Raw genomic sequence first — 22,791 nt, forward strand, 5'->3', positions numbered from 1 at the left:
GTGAGCCACCACGTCCGGCCTCTGCATTTTCTAAGTGTTGGGTAACAAGCATATGTTACTTCTTGTTTCTTTGTTTTTACAATATAGTTTCATTTTATTTGCTTTATTTGAAAAAAAAAAAACAAAAAACAAAAAACCCCCAGTTTAACAAACTATGCAAATTTATCTAATTTAAAACTGGTAGATTAAGTGATTTAGGTAAATAAACAAAAAAATGGCCATCCTTTATCAAGATTTTTTTTTTGTATTATTGTTATTATTTTTTGAGATGGAGTCTCGCTCTGTCACCCAGGCTGGAGTGCAGTGGCACGATTTCGGCTGCAACCTCTGCCTCCCGGGTTCAAGCGATTCTTCTGCCTCAGCCTCCCGAGTAGCTAGGATGACAGGCTCGCGCCACCACCCCCAGCTAATTTTTTATATTTTTGGTAGAGACGGGGTTTCACCATGTTGGCCAGGCTGGTCTCAAACTCCTGACCTCAAGTGATCCACCCACCTTGGCCTCCCAAAGTGCTGGGATTACAGGTGTAAGCCACTGCCCTCAGCTTGTTTTGTATTATTTTCAATTTTGGATCTCATAACGTTTTCAGATAGATATGCCATTCATAATACAAATAACTTGTTTAGTATTGGAAAGCAAAATGAGAATTTCAACAAATATTCATCACAGTGCCCACTAACCTCTTCACAGGGTAAGGAGAGAAATGATTTGGCTTATGTAGATTAATCCAAATATTCTAACAGAAATGGCCCTTTTCCTCACAATACTTTTCACAGTAGATTTTAATGATAAAATTCATGTTAAGTTTCTAAAACTTGAAGCTAACATCCAAGTTACAAAACACTTCCCAAGTTACAAAAAATTATAGGCAAAACAATAGGGCAAAGCGTCCATGCCTAGGCTGCTGGGATGTGTTCATGTGATGTGAGAACTACCAGATGTTGGAAATCTGATCAGAAGGTCGAAGACATTGTGAAACTCAAGTGCTTTTTGCCTCGACCTTCAGTGATCAGTCTGAAAGGCATCCAAGACAACACATGGCTTGTGAGAAGACAGATGTAATTTTACTTTTCACCTTCTTTTACCTGGTTAAGAAGACTGAATAGTGCTCGATTTGGCAGCACATATACTTAGAATGGCCCCTGCACAAGGACAAGCAAATTTGTGAAATGTTCCAAAAGAAAAAAAAAAGACTAAATTTGTCATAGTTTATAAACTGCCATATCTCACACAGTTCAACAAGGACATTGGCTTCTGCTATACCTAAAAAGAGACTAGTGGTTGCTTAACCCTGATTCCTAAGAATCCCGAAGCTGTCCATACCCTGTTCACCCCACGTGAGGATGAACATCAGGGATGCCTCCCTATATGCTGGGAATCGTTACCTTAAAGATTAACACCTGGTAAGGCTACCCTAATGCCTGAGAGACAGTACGGCGCTGTGACTTTGGTATGGCACATTTTGTGTCCAGCCCTGTTACTTATAACTATGTGGCAATGCAAATTACTTAACTTCTCTGTGCTTCAATTTTCCCACCTATAAAATGTGCAGATGAGCACTACCACCTCAAAGGGATCTTGTTATGTATTACTTTTAAAACCAGCAAAAAGAACATAGCTGTGCCACAACCAGCAGGGTGTCTTCTCACCTGGAACATGGCCACCTATGCATACGTTTAAAAGAACTTTCATGTGAGAGGTCTAAAAAGAATCTTAGCTCTTCATATCAACAAAAGAATTGGCTCTACAGGGCCTATAAATTTCCTTTATTTGAACACAAATTTTTGTGAAAATATATTTTTCTGGGGAAGGGACCCAAAACTTTTGCCAAATTCCTTGACTCAAAACACGTGAAAGAACCACTGATTTAAATGGTCAACAGTTCCTCCTTTGACCAGAAGATCTGGAACGAAGTGAGCACACAGAGGGCACTGCTCTGCTCTTTGCAGCAGAGCAGTCAAAGCAGATGTGGGTTCCAATCCTTGCTCCATCACGTTCTCATACTAGCTACATGACCCCACCTCTCTAAGGCTCAGTGACCATCTACAAACCAGGGATAACAGCACCTACCTCCTGGGGTTGCAGCAAGGACTAAATAAGACATGTAAAGTGCATAGCCCATAAGAAGTGCTCAATCAATACTACTATATCATTGTGGAGTTTTTAGGAGTGGCTTGAAAAATAAAGCAGACTCAACATACGGTATATTAAAAAAGATGTTCATGAATGGAAATGTCTTCATTTGCTGTTGAGAACAGAGGCAGCAGTGTGGGGATGAACGCAGCCTCTGGAGGTCTAGGTCCTGGAGTTGGCTCTTCTGTGTGGCTCTGAGCTCAGCCACTTAGCACCTCTACCTCTGTGCTCTTCTGCCACACACCAGAACCAGGCCATACCTGTGTTCCCTTTTCAGGGTCTCAGAGGATTGCTATGAAAGGTCAAAGGAGACTGAGGCTCGAAGAGCATGTAGAAGAAAGCCTCCAAGTCAGACATGATGAAAGGAGCCACACAAACAAATGACTAAGACAACGACACATGGGTCAGAGCTGAAGGCGTCCTCTAGCTGGCTGGCAACACCTTAAAAAGCCAAGTCCTGTTGCCATCAATCCCAGATGCTGGAGCAGTTGCAGGAAGAGAAATGAAAAGTAAAAAGCAGAAAGCGTAAGGGGGAGCGTGGCAGAAGAATGAGGCAGCAGCCACGACTGGAAGCAGTGACAGGACTGGGGAAAGCAGCACCATCCAGGACCGCAAGGACACAGGACGTGCCCATCAGAACATGCCACAGCTTCTCATGTTTCTGCACCCTTGAACACACATCTCTCCTATTTGCACAGGGCACTGTTCCCTATTGTTGTACCGATGCATGCCCATTTATCACTGGAAGTGCACAGCAGAGTGCTTTAGAGTGGTTAGTGCACACAGGTTCTGGGGCCACAGCGCCTAAGTTCACATACTGACCCTGAGCAAGGAGCTTCACTTCCCTGTGTTCAGTTCTTCCACTTGTGGAAGACGGGTAAGAATGGGACCCACCTCATGGGAGTGATGTGAGGACCTGAGATGACACACAGGCCCATCACTGGCACGATACTTAGCACTGGAAGGTGCTCAGGGAGTGCTGGTGCACACACCCATATCAATGCCTCCCAGGCTCTGGCACTGAGCCCACGTAATCTTGGGCGAGCTACTGAAGCCTCACCTGAGTCCCCATCTATGAAACGGAAACATCTCTAGTACCTACCCTCGAAGGTTTCTTGAGAAGATGAAAGGAGGTAACGCAGGCAAGCTCAGAGACTGGGATTGGCACTGAGCAGTCAGCACCTGTTGGCTATAATGGTGATGGTATCTCTACCACAACGCCGACTACAGGACAACACAACTGTTCACTTCTCTTCCTCTCACTAGACTGTAAATTCCTCAAGAACGGGGACTAGGTCTTTTCCTCGCTTTTTTTTTTTTTTTTTTTTCTCTCAGCCAGCTGTGCTTTATTGACAATGCGCCCCTCAGGCCTTGACCGCGTACTTCCGCAGCGGGTACAGCCACTCCTTCCGCTGCTGCTTCTTGGTCTTCAGGTTCTCCTCGTGCTTGTTGAGCCGACGGCGCATGGTGAGTGTCTTCTTAGGCCGCAGGTCCAGGGGCTTGTACTTCTTGCCCTTGTAGAATTTCCTGAGGTTTTCTGAGTCTGGTTAATAACTGTGAGAACACGGGCAATGGATTTCCGGACGACTCGGATCTTAGAAAGCTTGGAGGCCGCACCACCTGCCACTTTGGGGACGTGCAGCTGGGACAGCTCCACCTTCAGGTCGTCCAGCTGTTTCAGCAGCTCCTCCTTCTTCTTCCCACGAAGCTCTCGAGCCTTGATCTTGGCCATTGCTGCACAGGCCACCGATGCTGCCGCTGCCGCTGCCGCCCGCTCCGAGGGAAAGAGGAAGTAGGCAGGGGCTTTTCCTCGCCCAAGTCCCCAGCACCTACCCAATGCCTGACACATACTGAATTCTGGCTGAATAAAGGACCACAATGGGGTGGGCGACCAGCAAGGCCATCAGGGCTGGTCCTTCAGGGACATACCCCTACCAGTGTCAGTTCCCCAAAGGCATCACAGAAGGGTCCTGACACTTACCTTCAGAAAGAGTTACGCAGAAGGTGCTCTTCACCCAAGGACGACTATTGTTGGAAAAAGGCCAATGTGAGTGAATCCACTTGAAACAGAAATCAGAATTTCAGAGGCACCAGTAAAGAAACAATTATGGCCAGGTGCAGTGGCTCACACCTGTAATCCTGGTGCTTTGGGAGGCTGAGGTAGGAGGATCACTTGAGCCCAGGAGCCCAAGACCAGCCTGGGCAACAGAGCGAGACCCTGTCTCTACAAAAAATACAAACAACTATTATGACAAGTATTTAAATTGAAAAATTAATCTAAAAATATGAACATGAATCCATTTTTCTTACATTTAGCTAAATTTAGATTGTGATTCCAAGTGTTGTGAACAAATAATAAATCAAGTATTGGTTTTGGTTGGGGGACATATGTAGCTTGCTGATAGAACTGTGCTGGTAACATCTTTAAACATCCTTAGGTTCACACAGGGAAATGAGTTGTAATCTGAAAATTTCTTATAAAAAATTAATCCCCACAAGCATACCCCCTTCAAGCAACATTCCTGCACTGTCACTATGTGTTGAGTCTATGTCATGTTGTCCTTTGTTATGTTAATGTAAATTCAATGCAAATTCACGGCAAATTGAACATTTAAATCTTGCAAAAAAGATGCAGGATTCGTGAAGTCTATGAAAGTGATCAAAGTATGGCAAAGGGATTAAAAAATGAGAATCTGTCAGTTAGACTAGAGGAGAATTGAAGGAAAAATCAACTAAGGTGATAACACAATAAGGTATATCAAGAGAATTGAGGAGGGAAGAGAGATATATCTGAATGCAGATTGAGTTCATACCAGGCCTGCTTATTAGTGAATAGTTTATCACTTTCACTTCTCAGTGCAACTCCGTAACTGCGGGGCCTTGACTGAGGAGTACTAGGACAACATACACCTCCCAGATTACGCGCCCCAGTACCTGCGAATATGACTTTATCTGGAAACAGAGTCTTTGCAGATGGAATCAGTTTGATGTAAGGACATAGTGACTGGCGTCCTTAAAAGAGGCAAAATAGCACATGTACCCGTACCCTGAAAATACATACATCTATTATGTATCAATTTTTTTAATGCTAAAAAAAAAAAAAGGAAAATTTGGACAAAGACACACAGAAACACACAAGGGAGAATGCCACGTGACCACAGAGGCAGAGATTAGAGTGATGCATCTGCAAGCTAAGGAATGCCAAGGGGTGCCAGAAGCCAGCAGAAGTGAAGGCAGGCAAGGAAGGATGCTCTCCCAGAGCCTTCCGAGGGACTGTGGCCCTGCTGACACCTTGAGTTTGGAATTCTGGTGTCCAAAACCATGAGAATAAATTTCTGTTGTTTTAAGCCATTGAGTCTGTGGTACTTTGTTATGGCAGCCCTAGGAAATGAATACAAGGGTCAATGAAACTTCCTGGGATACTGTAGTGCTCCTAAAGAGATGCCCTTTAGGGAGGTAGCCCTCTCCCTGTGCAGAACCTCTACGCTGGCAAGCTGGCTTGACCTTATGTCATGCTGAGGCCAGCCTAGCCAGGATGCAGTTCTGATGGGCGAGCTCCTGCTATTTCTGATCCCTAGGTTTCTGTTGTGGCAACCTGTCTGCACTATAGCTCCTCCAAGGCTGGGGGCTCTGCCAGGTTCTTAGCAGGTCCCTCCCACACACCAGAATCCCACTCCTGACCCCAGCCTGAGATTACAGGCAGAACAGCCATTGAGATCTCTCTGGTGCCACCACTCCTTGCCACCCCGCTGGCTATGGGGTTGCCAGGCATGTAACCAAAAAGGAGCTGCTGGATTTTGCGCGTATACGCCAGAAGCAAGATGAACACAATCACTGGGGAGAAGTTTTATAAGGTTTCATGGAAGAGCTGTACTGTACCACAGGGACAAGGAGGTCTGGGATGGATGGAGACAGTCAACAATCTCACCAAGGGACCACAAAGTGTGGAGCTGCAGAGAGGAGAAGGGCCTGATCTCTGCTCTCCAAGCACTGACAGTCTGAACCCATGTATGACACATGAGGAGAGTGCAGCATGCTAAAGAGGACTGTGGGGGCCAGAGGAGCAGCACCCAGGACAGAGGAGGGGACGGTGGTAAGGAGAGAAACCCAGCAGAGGTCATGCATGAGCAGGATCGAGGACATGCAGGAATCAGCCAGGCCATATGTGTGTGTTTGGGGAGTCAGGGAGAAATGTTCTGGAAATGTCTAGGATTAAATGAGGAAGGGCCTCTGTGAAAGCCTCTTTCTCTGACCCTACACCAGTGTAGCTGGAGGAAGGGGGAAAGGACCATCTGTGCCCACAGGGCAGAAGGCTGGTTCAAAATCTAGGCCCAAGAATATGAGTACTTAATAACATAGCTATTACAGGATAGTTATTCATAATTTGGAAAGAATTCAACTGGCAAAACAGTATTTAAACAAACCATAAACTCATGTAAGGCATTTCAAAAATGATTTGATCCACATTAAATTCAGACATAATTTTCAAGGATACATTTACTACCAAAAAGAGAAAGGAAAAAAAGGTGTAGACTGGACTGCTACATGTGACAAGACTACCTAAAAACATCTGACTTAAACCATCATTTTGACAGAAGCCAAAGTTCATTATGACTTACCTCTTTGATGTGATGATAGGCATGTTTGTCTTCATATCTGGAACAAAGAAGTTCTATTAGTTTCAGGCAAATTTCCCATAAGGGGAACAACACTAAAAATCTAGGAAAGACTGCGAATTTTAAGATTCACAAAATCACACACCTAGAAAGTTAATACTGTCTCGTCAGCAATGGCAAAAACATGCTTTCTATGCCATCCTTCCCTGAACCCATACCCTTGGCAGGTGCTGCCCATCAATCACATCAGTCTTGCTGGGCTTAGAGGGGACCTCAGAATCCTTCTCAACTCAGGGCTCCAGCTAAGCAGCAACAGCACGCGAGGAAACCTCCCTGCCACGGCTGAATGCTCATTCCAACTTCCAAATGAGAATGCTGAGGCCCTAGAGGTATGCGCTTCATCTCCATTCTTCCCTCTTCACTGAAAGCTCCTTACAAGTGTATATCAAAAGGGCTGGAAAAGTGAACTTGATTGCAGTGTTGGTTTTGGGCGTGGATTTGGGAGTTCAGGGCTCCAGCTCTAGCTCCCTGTGCAGAATCTCAAACTGGCTTGACCTCAAGTTATTTTGAAAACCAGCCTGATGAGGGCGCAGTTCTGACAGGCGGGCTCCTGCTGTTTCTGAATCCCTAGGTTTTGGTTGTAGTAACTTGCCTGTACCCCAGGCATAAGCAGGGCATCAGATGGGAGGAGTCTTTCCAACCAAAATGTTTATCAGGTCACCCAGTGGTCTGGGTTTTCGTCCTGATCTTTTCCTAACTCTGCCTTTGGGCTAATTACTTCTCTTTTCCCAAACTCAGCCTCTTCTGCATGCATTAAAGGATTGGAAGAGATGATGTTCAGCTTTAACACCACAGGAAAGTGAGCACACCCAACCAAGACTGCACACCTAGTGACTACTACGGTTGTTGCTTAAAACCAATACATTTTGGGGTGGTTTACTAAGCAGCATTATTGTGACAAGAAGTAACTGACACAGTCTATCCCATTAGGTTGAACAATCAAATCACTATAAAGTTACTCAAATGGCCAGGCTCAGTGGCTCATTCCTGTAATCCCAGCACTTTTGAGAGGCTGAGACAGGTGGATTGTCTGAGCTCAGGAGTTCAAGACCAGCCTGGGTAACATGGTGAAACCCTGTCTCTACAAAAATTAGCTAGCTGTGATGGCATGTGCCTGTAGTCCCAGCTACACGGGAGGCTGAGGTAGGAGGACGGCATAAGCCGAGGAGGTGGAGGTTGCAGTGAGCCCAGATTGCACCACTGCACTCCAGGCCCTATCTCCAAAAAACCCAAAAGTTATTCAAAATAATTTCTCCCTGTGTGGTTATACAACCAACTTAATATAAGCTTTCAGTTACTTCATTTCTATGTTTAAAAAAATCCCTCGTAAAAATTTAACTTGTTTTTTTTTTTTTGGAGACAGAGTTGCATTATGTCACCCAGGCTGGAGTGCACTGGCGCGATCTTGGCTCACTGCAACCTCCACCTTCAGGGTTCAAGCGATTCTCCTGCCTCAGCCTCCCAAGTAGCTGGGATTACAAGTGCCTGCCACCATGCCCAGCTCATTTTTGTATTTTTAGTAGAGACAGGATTTTGCCATGTTGGCCAGGCTGGTCTTGAACTACTGACCCCGGGTGATCCGCCCGCCTCAGCCTCCCAAAGTGCTGGGATTACAGATGTGAGCCACCATGCCCAGCCAAACTTGTTTTATAATTATGTAATACATTTACTTGGTTTCAAAGTCAAATCTATAAAGTCTCACCTCTCTCTTCATCCTGTTTCATCCCTTCCTACTGGAATTTTTAAAAAACTATGGTTTATCCTTCCATTAAAAAAAAATTGGTCAGGCATAGTGGCTCGTGCCTGTAATCCCAGCACTTTGGGAGGCCAAGGCAGGCAGATCACTTGAGGTCAGGAGTTTGAGACCAGCCTGGTCAACATGGCGAAACCCTGTCTCTACTAAAAATACAAAAATTAGCTGGGCATGGTGGCATACACCTGTAATCCCAGCTACTCACTCAGGAGGCTGAGGCAGGACAATCGCTTGAACCCAGGAAGTGGAGGATGCAGTGAGCTGAGATCGGAGATTGCACAACTGTACTCCAGCCTGGATGACAAAGTGAGTGAGACTGTGTCTCAAAAAATATAATAAAATATCTATTTTATATTTCCATCTTTTTAGATAAACCACAGCACAGCACGTACTTTACTTTACACTGTGCTGTCTTCGCTTACCAGCATATCCTAGCGATCTCCCATTCCTGTCTCAGCTCCACAGTCCTTCATTATATGGATTAATTATATAAATATGGTTTATTCCACTGGTCCTCTCCTGATGAACATGTAAGTTGTTCCCAGTCTTTGGATATTACAATGTTGCATGAATAGCCTTGTGCTATTTCTTTTCATATTTTTGTCAGTGTATTGTTAAGATAAATTCCTAGAAGTGAGATTGCTGGATCAAAAGTAAATGCATATACTGGGACAACTGGATATCCACAGGCAAAACAATGAAGCTGGACCCTTACTTTACACAGTATACGAAAATTAACACAAAATGGAACAAAGACCTAAACTTAAGAGTTCAAACTATAAACCTCTTAAAAGAAAACACGGGGGAAATCTGCATGATTTGGACTTGGCAATGGTTTCTTAAATAGATACCAAAAGCACAGGCAATAGTAGAAAAAATAGATAAATTGGACTTCATTAAAATGAAAAACTTTTACCATTTAATACTCATTAGGATGACTATTTTATTTTATTTATTTATTTATTTAGAGACAGAGTCTTGCTCTGTATATTTATTTATTTAGAGACGGAGTCTTGCTGTGTTGCCCAGGCTGGAGTGCAGTGGTGCAATCTCCGCTCACTGCAATCTCCGCCTCTCGGGTTCAAGTGATTCTCCTGCCTCAGCCTCCTGAGTAGCTGGGATTACAGGCACACACCATCACACCCGGCTAATTTTTGTATTTTTAGTGGAGATGGGGTTTCACCATGTTGGTCAGGATAGTCTTGAACTCCTGACCTTGTGATCCGCCCGCCTCGGCCTCCCAAAGTGCTGGGATTACAAGCGTGAGCTACTCCGCCTAGCCGACTATTATTTTTTTAAACAAGTGTTGGCAAGGATGTGGAGAAATTGGAACCTTTGGTGCACTGCTGGTGGGAATGTACAATGATGCAGTCAATGTGGAAAATAGTTTGGCTAGTTCTTAAAATGTTAAACAGACAATTACCATATGACCCATTAATTCCACTCCTGGGTATATATCCAAAACAACTAAAAATAGACTCAGATACGTGTATGCAAATGTTCACAACAGTATTATTCAGAAAAGCCAAAATACAGAAACAATCTAAGTGTCCATCAGCAGATGAGCTAAAGGCACTATGTCCAAACAATGGAATATTATTCCACTATAAAACGGAATGAAGTTCTGATAGATGCTATGGCAGGGATGAACCTCGAAAATATGCTAAGTGAAAGCAACAGACACAAAAGGGCAAATATTGTATGATTGTTATTTATATATGAAATATCTATAATAGGTAAATTCATAGACAGAAAACATATAAAGGTTACCAGGGACTGAGGAGAGAGAAGAATGGGGGAAAAGAAAACAAAACAAATGCATATATAATTTTGCTAGACATTGCCAAATTCACCTCCACGAGGGCTGTACGACAAGCACCCCACCAGCAACGCAAGAGAAGGTCTGTTTCTGAAGTCCTCACCAATGCAGTATATTGTCACACTTTTGGATTTCTGCCTGATTGTTGAAATGGTATCTCAGTGCAGTTTTAATCTGTATATTTTCTTACAATAAAACATTTAAAAGAGCCTTTCTAATTATGTTTTAACATGCTGGTATTGGTTCTTAAGTAATTACCATGAGAATTCCTTAGATAAATATTCTAAAACATTTATAAATTAAAGAGAATCAGCAAGGGAGAACTACACACATACATGTCATGGCTATTACAAATTCTAATTCTGGAAACAAAATTTTAAAAATTTTGCACAGTGCCACAGGTGAGCAGGTACTTAACTACCAGTACCTGCCACAGGCATAGTACTCTGCTAAGCAAACACTTAACAACAGAAAAGCCCAATTAACACTTGATAATTCTAGAAATTAAACACACTGTCACCCAATCATAACCCTTTTGCTTTGATTAGAATTATTCTAGCTAACTTTGGCCGTAAAACTGCCAGTGTACATGTTACTTCTCTAGAATTTACTATATAACCTGAGGTACAAGATCAAAAATAAAGGAAAATGCTAATTTGTCAAAAGAACTGAATGATACAACAACTTTACCTTTCCATTTAGCAACCAGTTTAGGATCTGAAATTGTGAAGCTTGGACGGCTTCTTGAAAGAATACCTTTTCCAAAATAACCCTTCCAGGAAGAGAGAAAATGAAGTTAGTTCATGCTTAGTTACCAGTTTTTTAGCTGAGGTAGAATATACAGTAATCCCTCAGTATCCACAGGGGGCTGGTTCCAGGACCTCTGGTAGATACCAAAATCTGCAGATGGTCAAGTCCCTGATATAAAGTGGTGCAGTATTTATATATAGTCTATGTAGGTCCTCCCATATACTTTAAGTCATTTCTAGGCTACTTATAATACTTAATGCAATGCAAATGCTACGTAAATAGTTGTTATACTATATTGTTTAATATAAGAAAATAAAGTCCCCGTTTAGTACAGATGCAATTTTTCTCCCCAAATATTTTCAATCCAAGGTTGGGTGAATCCACAGAAGTGGAACCCATGATATGGAGGGCCGATTGTACCCATCTGAGTTAACAAGAGGTTCGCCCCACTTTTCATGTCTTTACACTTTCCCTCTGATTATCTAATGATGACTAAGGATGTTCTTAGCATAATACCTTTCTAATCGCTTCAAGAGTACCAGTAAGTTTTTAGCACACCTCATTTATCCCATAACTAATGTTTTCAGTCTAGGTCTGATAAGCCAAGGGCAGGCAGAGGCAGAGTTTCTTCTCTACATATGGTTTGGGAACACAGTGTGCCTTGAAGGCAGGAGCCATGCTGCCCACTAGGTCCAAAAAATCCTCTTGGATTCTTTTGTACTCCAGAATTGAAGTATTCCTCTCACTCCTGCTGATTCCAAAAACAACATGTATTTTTCCCCTTTTTATTATAAAATATTTAATCACACAGAAAATTGAAAGAATAAAACAAACACCCCTTTCTCCATCTAGATTAACAATCAGAATAAGGAGGCCAGGCATGGTGGCTCACACCTGTAATCCTGGCACTTTGGGAGGCCGAGGTGGGCAGATCACTTGAGGTCAGGGGTTTAAGACCAGCCTGGCCAACACGGTGAAACTCTGTCTCTACCAAAAAATACAAAAATCAGCCAGGCATGGTGGCATGCGCCTGTAGCCCCAGCTACTCGGGAGGCTGAGGTGGAAGAATCACTTGAACCTGGGAGGCAGAGGTTGCAGTGAGCCAAGATCACACCACTGCACCCTAGCCTGGGTGACAGGGTAAGACTCCGTCACAAAAAAACAAAACAAAAAAAAACCACCCAGCAACAACAAAAACCAAGAAATAATGCATACAGCACTTTATAAAGCCTCTTGCTTAATGTTACATACTGTAAATGAAAGCCTCTCTGGTGACCTGCCCTTGGCCTACTGAGACTCCCGCCTCACCATGGCCAGTACCACCCAGTCTTCTACAAAATGTCTAGAGAAGGCACATTTATGGAGACAAGACGCTGATCCATGGCTGCCTTGGGCCGGGAGTGGGAGCAGGGATTTAAGTGTGACGGGCACAAGGGAACTCTGTGGTGATGGGAATGTTCTAAAACCGGATTGTGGTGAGAGTTGTGCAACTCTATAAATTTATGACAATCACTGAATTGTACACTTACAATGGGAGAACTTTATAGTTGTAAATTATAACTCAATAAAGCTGTTTTTTAAAAATGCCCAGCAATGAACAGACTATGGAAAATTTTTTTTAAAGAACTACCAGTCTTCATTCAACTTGATCAATGCTGGAAAACAGTAAAAACTAGAACTTGTCCTCATCTGAGAAGAGGTCCCCAACCAGGAGGCAGCAGATAAGGAGCTCCATGCCAAAGCCCCACCTGATCCGTGCCTGAGCAGGGACACTATGCCACGCTGTGGCTACCTCTGGGAATGGAATGGAAGTGAGTGGGGAATTTTCACTTTTTTACCGATTATATTTCCATAAATTACTTTTTTTGTTCCTTTAACAAACATGCATTGCTTTTACAACTAAAGACAAAAAAAAAAAAGTCAATCCATTGAATCTACTTCATCACTGAAATAAAGGTTTGTGGGCAGGGGTGCTCCATCTGTCATTCTGTTACCTTAATGTATGGCTTTTGGGCACTAATTCAAATTGTACTTTTCCTACAACTGGACCAAACCACAAGGAAATACACATTGTTCACGGCTGGTGTGAGGGGATGGCTGGGATGGGGAGAAGGAAAGGACTGCTTGCTCAGGGTTGTCTGAAAGTAATCCTACTGAGGCTGCCCGCACTTACTTTCCCATAGAGCTGCTCAATGTCCTCTGCATTCCTCACAATCACATTGTTGTTAATCATTTCAGCACGGAATATCTTGAATTCTTTCTGAGGACCATGGTCCTGACCAAAAGGGATTGGCAATGGAGACTCGTAAGTCTCATACACTCTTCTTTTCCTCTTTGGGGCATGGAAAACTGCTTCTGCCATTTTTCAGAGGAGGTATTCTTTAAAGAGTAGACAACAAAGAGAAAGAAACAGACAATCAATAACTACCTTGATCCAAAATGTGAGTACATCTGTACCTAGTAGGCTCAAAAAACTTAGTGGTCTGTGGGAAGAAATCGAGCATCTATAAAGCAATAAACTAAAAGTAATAAGAACAGTTTGTGTGAGCAACGTAAATCACATTGACCTAGAATACTGCAATTAATCCCCACAATAATCCCCAGGAAATGAGTGGTAATCTTTCTACTCCAGCTGACAACGCTGAGACCTAGTGACATGCCCAAAGCTGCAATGTAGGTCTCCTAAGAGCAAGCACAACAGGATTTGTATCTACCAGGAGTGCTTCCATTTCACTCACCCGACAGACATTTACTACCAGGAATTCCTAATAATCATAGGTGCTGGGGAGACGAAGACAAAACTTAGACCCTATCCTCAACAAATTAAATCTTGCAAGCACTTCATTTTCCAAGAGGATCTTAAAATACACACTAAACACTGGGTCAATCAGCTCTCAATTTTTAAAGTACATTAATAAATAATAATGACAGCAGCAGTTATTTAAGGGTCGATTATATACTACCAAATGCTACTGGCTTCAAGCAGGGACTCTAAAGTCAGACTACCAGCATCGGAATCAACTTTACCACTTCCTAGCAGTGTGATTTTGGGCAAAAGTCACTGACTCTCTCTGTGATTTAGTTTCCTCACCTGCAAAATCAAGATAAGAACAGACTCTATCTTATAGTTAAGATCCATAAAGTGCTTAGAACAGTACCTGGCACACAGTGGTACCATGCATGTATCACCTATAATTAGTATTACAGGGTGAGCAGTAGCAACACTATTTTACAAATAGCAAACAGATTCAGGTTAGAGAGATTTGTAGAGGATCCCGAGTGTGGTGGCATCAGATGACCCAGGTCTGTTGAACTCCCAAGCCCTTGCTGTCACTCTGGATTTTGCTGAAAGCACAGGCAGGGTCTATCTACTTTTGTCTGAAGACTATTTCTCAAAATCAGACGGTGAAGGGTTATTGAGCAATAACAGAATTACCCACTGTGCACCCAGCACCGTGAGGGAGAACAGAAAGCCAAAGCCAGTACGTGTCCCTCTGGGGCCATACATTGGATCCAAGGAGACAAAACAAGTATATAACATACCTGGAAGCGTAGAAAACAGGTTGGAGCTAATGGAACTGGCTGTGATCCACTAATGTCTAAAGGAGGGAAGTAAATGTGAGCATATTGTGTGATGCAGACACAGAGATACAGCAGATGCACTTAACCTAGGAAAACGTAACCATATACATGGGAAAACAATGTAAATGGTGCAAGACATTCCACTCAAGGAGCAGCTGTCCTGGAATGAGACGGGAAACTTGAATTTGCTGCTCCCTCCATACTAGGTTTAGACTTGATTTCAACCGAGAGCTTACGTGGTGCTTGAAGATACAGTGCAGCCAAATCATACACACATTTAACCTACATGACTCCAAATCCTCACAAGGGAAAAAATAAGACTAATTATTTAGGTGGCTCCTGCACTCAGTACTTGCATCCCATTGGCAAGGGATGCCATCAAGCCTGAAATAGTCAAGAAGGTGGCCAAAGCTGAGAGAGGGGAAGGTGAGTGGCTTTAAGAGTGTCATGACCATTAAGAAATGAAAAGGCTTATCCAATGTGTGATGATATCTTTATCCAACTTCTCAAGGAAGAAGCTGAGGAATTATATGAAGACATTCAAAAACACAGACTAAAGAAGAGTTAGAAGAAATGACACATCAATTACAAAGATAATCATGAAAAACAAGAAGAATCGGGAAGTTGGAACCTTCCTAGAATTGCCATCGTTCTAAGCAGCAACATGCTAGATTAATCTCTAAATAAGGTTCCTTGAAGGAATTACATACTGAGCATTACTTTGTACATTTTATATGTATGCATGCATCTTGCTGTATAGTGTTTATAACAACACCATGTCTACTGCAAGTTCACAGGAAACCTAAGAGATTTTCTTAAGAGCATATTTTGACTAGGCTTTACCTTGCTTGCTGACTTATCTCTCAGCCCAAGCCAATTATCACATTTAGTACTCAACTGGAGAGACAATAATTTATTCTAAAACTGAAAATAAACACTGCTTTTTGGGGGCAGGATGTTGGTCTCTAGTAAGGCACTTTTTGAAAGACTTCCAGGAATGGGATTTTTCAATTTTACAATAACCTCTGCTCAGCAGCTGACTTATATATATTACATTTGGAATTTTAAAAAATGAAAAAAGATTTAATGGCCACCTTCAAGAAGTTCTAATAAATTCTCTCAATAAATAAAGAGTTGTATTTTAGTTTGCCTCATTTGTTCAGCGTTTTTCCCTCTCAGACTGCTGTCACATCTAAAAAAGGCAAGATTTAGCTGTGACACTTGATCGAAAGAACTCTGTACTCCAACTCAAGTGTGTGGGATGGAAGGGTCCCTGCGACAAAACACCCCTCATAATCCAGGTTCTTGTGTTACTCTTGCCCATGTGGCTGCACACCCCTCAGGAATTTGGCTCGCAGTCGGCCTTCCAGACATGCAAAGCCGCCATTATTATTGTGTGACCTTGCACAACCCACTTTCTCTAAGCCCAGTTTCATCTTCAAATTGAACAGGACTGGAGGAGTCTGACGGTTCCTCAAAACGTCAAACACATAGTTACGACATGATCCAGCAACTCCAACCCTAGGTATAGACCTAAGAGAACTGAAAACATATGTTCACGGAAAAATTTGTATGTGAATGTTCACAACAGTATTATTCATAATAGCATCAAAGTGGAAACCATCCAAATGTCCATCAATAGTTGACCGGATCAACAAAATGTGGTCTATCCATATAATCAAATATTTAGCCATAGAAAAGGAATGAAGTTCTGATACATTCTTCAACACTTGAAAGCATTATGCTAAAAGAAGCCAGACACAAAAGACCACGAGACAATTAATATAAAGTGTCCGGAATAGACAAATCCATAGAGACAGATTACCAGTTGCCAGATACAGGGAAAAGTGGGAAATGGGGGGGTGACTGCTAATAGACAGGAGGTTTATTTTGGAGGGTGATGAAAATTTTAAAATTAGATTGTAGTGATGGTAATGGTTACATAACTCCGCGAATACTAAGACCACTGACTTGTACATTTCAGAAAAGTCAATTTTACAGAATTATATGGTATCTCAAAAAAGCTATTTTTAAAAATTCAGAAGTAAAGACATCCCCCAGGCCACGTCCTGCAAGAATGGCTTCACGGATACCAGCGTGAAGCTTCTAGAAAAGATCGAAAGAAACTCTCTGGGAAGGCAGAGCTCACTTCCCAAGGGAGAAAAATTCAAGAGGACAAATCAGATGATCTCTAGTTTCATGGAAGAGTCCTCTTGTGCCGAACTCGAAAGACAAAGCAGAGGAGAAAAGACTGCATTTACCATTCCCCATATCTGCAATGGACATTCAAGAAGGTTCTTTAGTGCCGTGGCAGGAGAACAGCATGCTGTAAGAGGTGGGATGTGAGTAAAATAAGAAGAGGAAACTGTCATAGGTAGGTATCAGATGCCAGAGGCACCAACTGCCATGTGCTGTACATGTGGGTACTATAGTCACCCCTTGGTATCCACAGAAGGACTGGTTCCAGGACTCACCCCCTACCAAAATCCGCAGCTCAAGTCCCTTAAATAAAATGTAGTATTTGCATGTAACTTATGCTCATCCTCCCATCTACTTTAAGTCATCTCTAGATTACTTACTTATACCTAATACAATGTAAATGCTAAATCATTGTTATATATATTGTTTCAATTTCTTTTTCCAAATATTTTTGATGCAATATTGGTTGAATCCACAGATTCGGAACCTGATAGGGAGCGCTGACTGTACTATCCTCATTCCACAGGTAAGAAAGAAGAGTGGTGCCTGAGGTGCACAAAAACATACTAGGAAAGACTGGGTCAGTTGTCAAGAGGTTTGGGATGCAAAGGCTGGTTTGGAATTGGAGTCACTGCAGGTTCTTAAGTTGAGAATGATGACTGAAAAATGCAGATTAAGAAAATTAAACCTGGGAGTGGCACATCACACAGTGGCCCTCAAGCTTAGCTACCCTTAACTCCTCATGCACAGGCCTCACCTGCAATCAATTACAGTGGCCCTCAAGCTTAGCTACCCTTAACGCCTCATGCACAGGCCTCACCTGCAATCAATTACATCAAAATTTCCTCGGTAGACCCAGGTGATTTTAACATATAGCTAACCACTGGTAACAGCATGGTCTATTCAAATTCACTTAATCACAATAGCCCCCGGAGGTAAAGACTATTTTTATTTCCATTGTACAGATGGGGAAAGTGACTCGGAGGGGCCCGGCGCACCCCTGAGAAATCTTTACTTCTTCTTTCCCCAACCTGCGCACACCTAACTCCAGAGCTGCATATTCTTACTTTCTATTAAAAGCAGGGTCTGTTTCTTATTCTTCCCTCGAGCACACAAGCTAACACCTCTTAGGTGCTGGTAAATGTCTATTAGAAAAACAAACAAAAAAGGGGGAGGTGGCTCCATTTAATTTTCCAACCTTCCTGGACTAGGTGCCAAACAAACCTGGTTAAAAAACCTCCTACCCAGCAAATCTCACCTTCTCCCAACCAAAACACGCTTCAAGCTCCATCTGCGCACCTCCTGGGCTTAGGGAGGCAAGGATGAAAGGGACAAGGTAAACAATCCTGCCTCTGGGGAGCTTTCAAGTTAGAACCTGAGAATAAGCCATATAAACAGATGACAAGCCTTTGAAAGTTGTTGTGAGGATTAAATGCATAATTTTGCAGAAGGTGTTTCGTTCGGGGCCTACCACGTGGAAAGCGCTCACCAGACGACAGCTGCAAATACAAATACAAATAAACAACTGCGCACCCAAATAGCGTTAGGGGCCCCACGAATTCCTAACTCCGTGTCTTACCCCTTTGCTTCTTTCCCTGACTACCCCTACACCCGACCGAACTCCACCAGAGGCTGTGGCTCCTCTCGGGCACTGTCAGCTGCACCTTGCGCCCCAGCCCCACCAGCCCTGAACAAGGCGTCGGCGTTTCCAAGAACCAAGGGCTGCAGGCGCACGAAGAAGGCGCGGGGGAGTCAGTGACTCGGCGCACTAGGAAGCCTGGCTCCTCGTCCCGGCACTGTCTCGGCCGGCTGTGCGACTCCAACACAGTACCTGGGCCCTTTCCTCTGTCTCCCTGGAGGGCTTTCGGAGGAGCGAGATTTCCTTCCGCAGCAAATCACCAAACTCGGAAAAGGCCGCGCGTTCCTCGCCCAGGGCCCTTACCTTTCTTGGCCCCAAGCGCTCGCCGTTACCCCGGCAACGCCGGCCGTGGGGCGGACACCGCGGCCGTCAAGCACTGCGGTCGCAAAGCCAGCCGAGTGCGCAGCCGCAGAGCTCCCGTCAGGACTTGGCGGAGTCCGCCTGCGCACGGCCGGCTGGCGGGTGTTCCGTGCGCCAGCTCTGCCACTGCGGAGTATGAGGCGGAGGCTGCGTGTGCTCTTTGCTGCTCTCTGCAGGATTGTACAGAAGCCAGAACGATCCTGCAAGACGCATTTTACAGATGTGATGCAGTAACCCGTCAGATGTCACATAGTCACGTGGGAGGTGGGAGAGACCTAGAGTCTTCGGCCCTCGGAGGATGGGATGTTTGAGGCGACCGGCAGGACTTTATTAAATGGCCCTGAGGAAACTGATCTCATCTTTCTCAGTGTAGAAAGAGGATCACGGCAGCGCACCTGTGTACGCTGCAGCATGCGGGGAACTTGCAAGGACGTTTCCTCTGGCAGACACCTGGCCAGAAGCCTCTGTGTGCCCAGACTGCCTGTGCAGTTAAGGGACAATAGGGGGCAGGTCCACCTGCTCTGCATCCCCATTTTCCCTCCTCACTGGCTGCGTGAGCTTGAATGACTGACAGCCTTTCTGAGCTTGAGTTTACTGAAAAATGGGCCATCAGAATTACGGACGATGAGCAAAACTAGAGTGCAATAGGAAGTGTAAGTTTCTCCTGACCTGGTTATTTTAAAGGAGGCCTGTGGGGAGTCCAATATATACTTTCCCAAATATGAATCACAGGAGTTCCACCGCACAGACTAGGCAGGAGGCAAAGGAGGTTGGCAAAGAAGAGTGGCAAATACTGCTGGAGAGATTCATGGTGCTAGATGTGATGATGGATGTTGAATTTTGGACCTTTGCCAATGTTCTTGCCTCCATTCCTTCATGCATGCCGTTGCCTCTATGTTCCCTCCCCTCTGTTAAGCTGCAGTAATTCCTGGTCAGCCTTTAGGTCTCAGCTCAAATATCACCTCTTCCAGGAGACTTCTTGCCTCCCCAGACCTGCTTGGGTGACTTGCCTCTGTGCTCTGCAGTAGTCTGGCATGGCATGTGTTGTCCCTGTTTTTCTGGCCCTTTTTATTTTTTGAGACGGAGCCTGGCTGTGTCGCCCAGGCTGGAGTGCAGTGGCACCATCTCAGCTCACTTACCTCACTGCAACCTCTGCCTGCCAGGTTCAAGTGATTCTCCTGCGTCAGCCTCCCGAGTAGCTGGGATTACAGGCGCCTGCCACCACGCCCGGCTGATTGTTATATTTTTAGTAGAGACGGGGTTTCACCACGTTGGCCAGGCTCGTCTCAAACTACTGACCTCAAGCGATCCTCCCGCCTTGGCCTCCCAAAGTGCTGGGATTACAGGCGTGAGCCACTGCATCCTGCCTGGCCCTTTTTGAACTGCACTGTGGGCTTGCTCTTGGTAGAGTGAGATCATGTCGCAGCAGTCAGTGGGTCCTCTGTTGCAAGGACCTTAACTGCTAGGCTAGGGAGTTCAGGCTTTAGATAAACTAAAATCAAAGAGCTTTGTGGTAAGAATGTTGCAAAAGAAAGGGAGAAAATTGGCAAGAGTCACAGGATATGGTAACAGGATGGATTGAGCAGGGGAGAGACAGCTGAAGACAGGCTGTAATATCCGACCAGAACATGCAAATTTAAGAAATACTGGTTTTAGAATTAGACGGCTTTAACAATGAAAGGGATTCAGAGGTTGTCCAGTTAAACTTCCTTATTTAACTGATAAGAAAACAGTTCTAGTGGCACTGTGAGTTGTCAGAGATAACCGAGCAGGTCTGAGGTGGGGCTGAGACTAGAGCCAGGTCTCTTAAATCCCAGCTCGTGGAAGGATTTGGGGTTTGCTGATAATGGGATCTCAAATTCCCCTCCCAAAAACATAAAAAAAAAATTTAAAAAAGAAAAAAAATCTGTAAATTTTAAAAAAGAAAGAAAATTTCCCCAAGACTTTCTCAAGTGCATTTTAAACCCTTTGATATGGTTATTTTCAAACATACAACACAAAAGTAGAGAAAACAGTCCAATAAATCATCACTTCTGGCCGGGCACGGTGGCTCATGCCTGTAATCCCAGCACTTTGGGAGGCTGAGGCGGGTGGATCACCTGAGGTTGGGAGTTCGAGACCAGCCTGACCAACATGGAGAAACCCTGTCTCTACTAAAAATACAAAATTAGCTGGACATGGTGGTGCATGCCTATAATCCCAGCTACCCTGGAGGCTGAGGCAAGAGAATCGCTTGAACCGGGGAGGTGGAGGTTGTGGTGAGTCGGGATTGCACCATTGCCCTCCAGCCTAGGCAACAAGAATAAAACTCCGTCTCAAAAATAAAAAATCGCTTCCACAACCTTCAGCCTTTGGTATCTCATTTCTTTTGCATTCTCGATATACACACTTTTATCTCCTTGCTGGAGTATTTTAAAACAATCCCAGATATGATATAACTTCATGATATTTCAGTAGGTATCTCTAATAGATAAGGACTTAATTTTATTACAATACATCTGCATCTACATATATATAATATACACATACACACACACATATATCAACTGTGTAGTTCATTCTCATTATTTGAGGTAATTCTGTTCTATAAAGTTGCCACAAACACTGAATTAGCAAATACTGAACCATGTTTCCAGGAGAAATACAAGGTTAGGTGTCTGTGAGTCTCTGGTCACAGCATTTTCATCAACTGGTCAATACATAACCTCACTTCATGTGTTTCTGTTTAAAGACACCTTATATAATTTGTTGATTCATCAACATTGAACTTGCAGCCAACAGCACTATAACACCTGCCTAAAGGAGGCTTATCTAACACACCTATTTTCTCCAATAAGGCACATTTCTTGGGTAGGGAACACCAGACAGCACTTCAGCACTCCACTTGGGGCCATTTTAAACAGTTAAATCACCAACAAAAAGCACAAAAATGTGAAAAACATGGCACAAACTAGAGTTCAAAAAAGCATACTTATGGTATGAGAGCTGAAACAAGAAGGCAGAGTCTCCTTGTTCAACTTCAGCTGGGAATGTGCACACTGACTGACTCAAATTTTTTGGTATTCTGTGTATGCACATATCTGCAGATGACTGTGACAGTGAAGTATTGATTGTGATGTTACAAATAAGTTTTAGCAACTAGGTGAGTTTGTAAATACAGAATCCAAGAGTAGGGAGGATGGACTATATCAACATATCCCCAGTATCACTAGCACATCTAATACAATGCACAGTTATCGGTGAAATGTGCCACAGAACCTCCAAGTAATATTTGGGATATACTTAAGAAAAAAGTTTATCTGAAATTCAAGTTAATCTGGGTGCCTTACATTTTATCTGGCCACCCTAGTGACAATTTATTGGGCATTTACTATGTGCCAGCCACCTTTGCATCCACGATCTTATTTAATTCTCATAACAGGGCTGTGAGATTGGTGTTCTTACCTCTGTTCTGCAGCCAAGGTTACCGCACATGCCCATGGTGTCATTGCTAGGAAGTAGTGAAGGCCAGATGAGGATATGGATCTACGGGGCTTATGCTCTTTTAATCTGTCATGCTGGATACAGGAGGGCAGTGCATTAACAAAACACGACAGGCCGGGCACGGTGGCTTATGCCTGTAATCCCAGAACTCTGGGAGGCCAAGGTGGGTGGATCACCTGAGGTCGAGAGTTCAAGACATGGCAAAACCTCGTCTCTACTAAAAAAATAAAAATAAAAATTAGCCGGGCGTGGTGATGCGCCTGTAATCCCAGCTATTCGGGAAGCTGAGACAGGAGAATCACTTGAACCCAGGAAGCAGAGGTTACAGTGAGCGGAGATCGCGCCACTACACTCCAGCCTGGGCGACAGAGTGACACTGTCTCAAAAAAAAAACAAAGA

The 22,791-nt window shown here is 43.7% G+C and overlaps 1 protein-coding gene and 1 pseudogene across 8 annotated transcripts in view; both read right to left on the reverse strand.

Annotated features, from left to right (window-relative positions):
- The window catches only part of TSEN2 (tRNA splicing endonuclease subunit 2), a 55,875-nt gene extending 36,926 nt beyond the window's left edge, over positions 1–18,949 (reverse strand). Inside the window, exons 1-5 of one of the 8 annotated variants that reach the window (XM_063721873.1) lie at positions 17,731–18,891; positions 14,673–17,667; positions 13,303–13,508; positions 11,070–11,151; positions 6,751–6,787 (exon numbers count right to left, since the gene is read on the reverse strand). In XM_063721873.1, the coding sequence (XP_063577943.1) occupies positions 6,751–6,787; positions 11,070–11,151; positions 13,303–13,491 (308 nt within the window). In that variant the 5' untranslated portion in view covers positions 13,492–13,508; positions 14,673–17,667; positions 17,731–18,891. Of the gene's footprint in view, positions 1–6,750; positions 6,788–11,069; positions 11,152–13,302; positions 13,509–14,672; positions 17,668–17,730 lie in introns of all 8 variants that reach the window. The other 7 variants (XM_024244853.3, XM_054551695.2, XM_024244852.3 and 4 more) reach the window with 7 other exon arrangements.
- Positions 172–4,370, reverse strand: LOC129058523 (large ribosomal subunit protein uL29-like; annotated as a pseudogene).
- Positions 18,950–22,791: the final 3,842 nt, after the last annotated feature.

The sequence above is a fragment of the Pongo abelii genome, chromosome 2, assembly GCF_028885655.2.
Source record: "Pongo abelii isolate AG06213 chromosome 2, NHGRI_mPonAbe1-v2.0_pri, whole genome shotgun sequence".
Taxonomy (NCBI): domain Eukaryota; kingdom Metazoa; phylum Chordata; class Mammalia; order Primates; family Hominidae; genus Pongo; species Pongo abelii.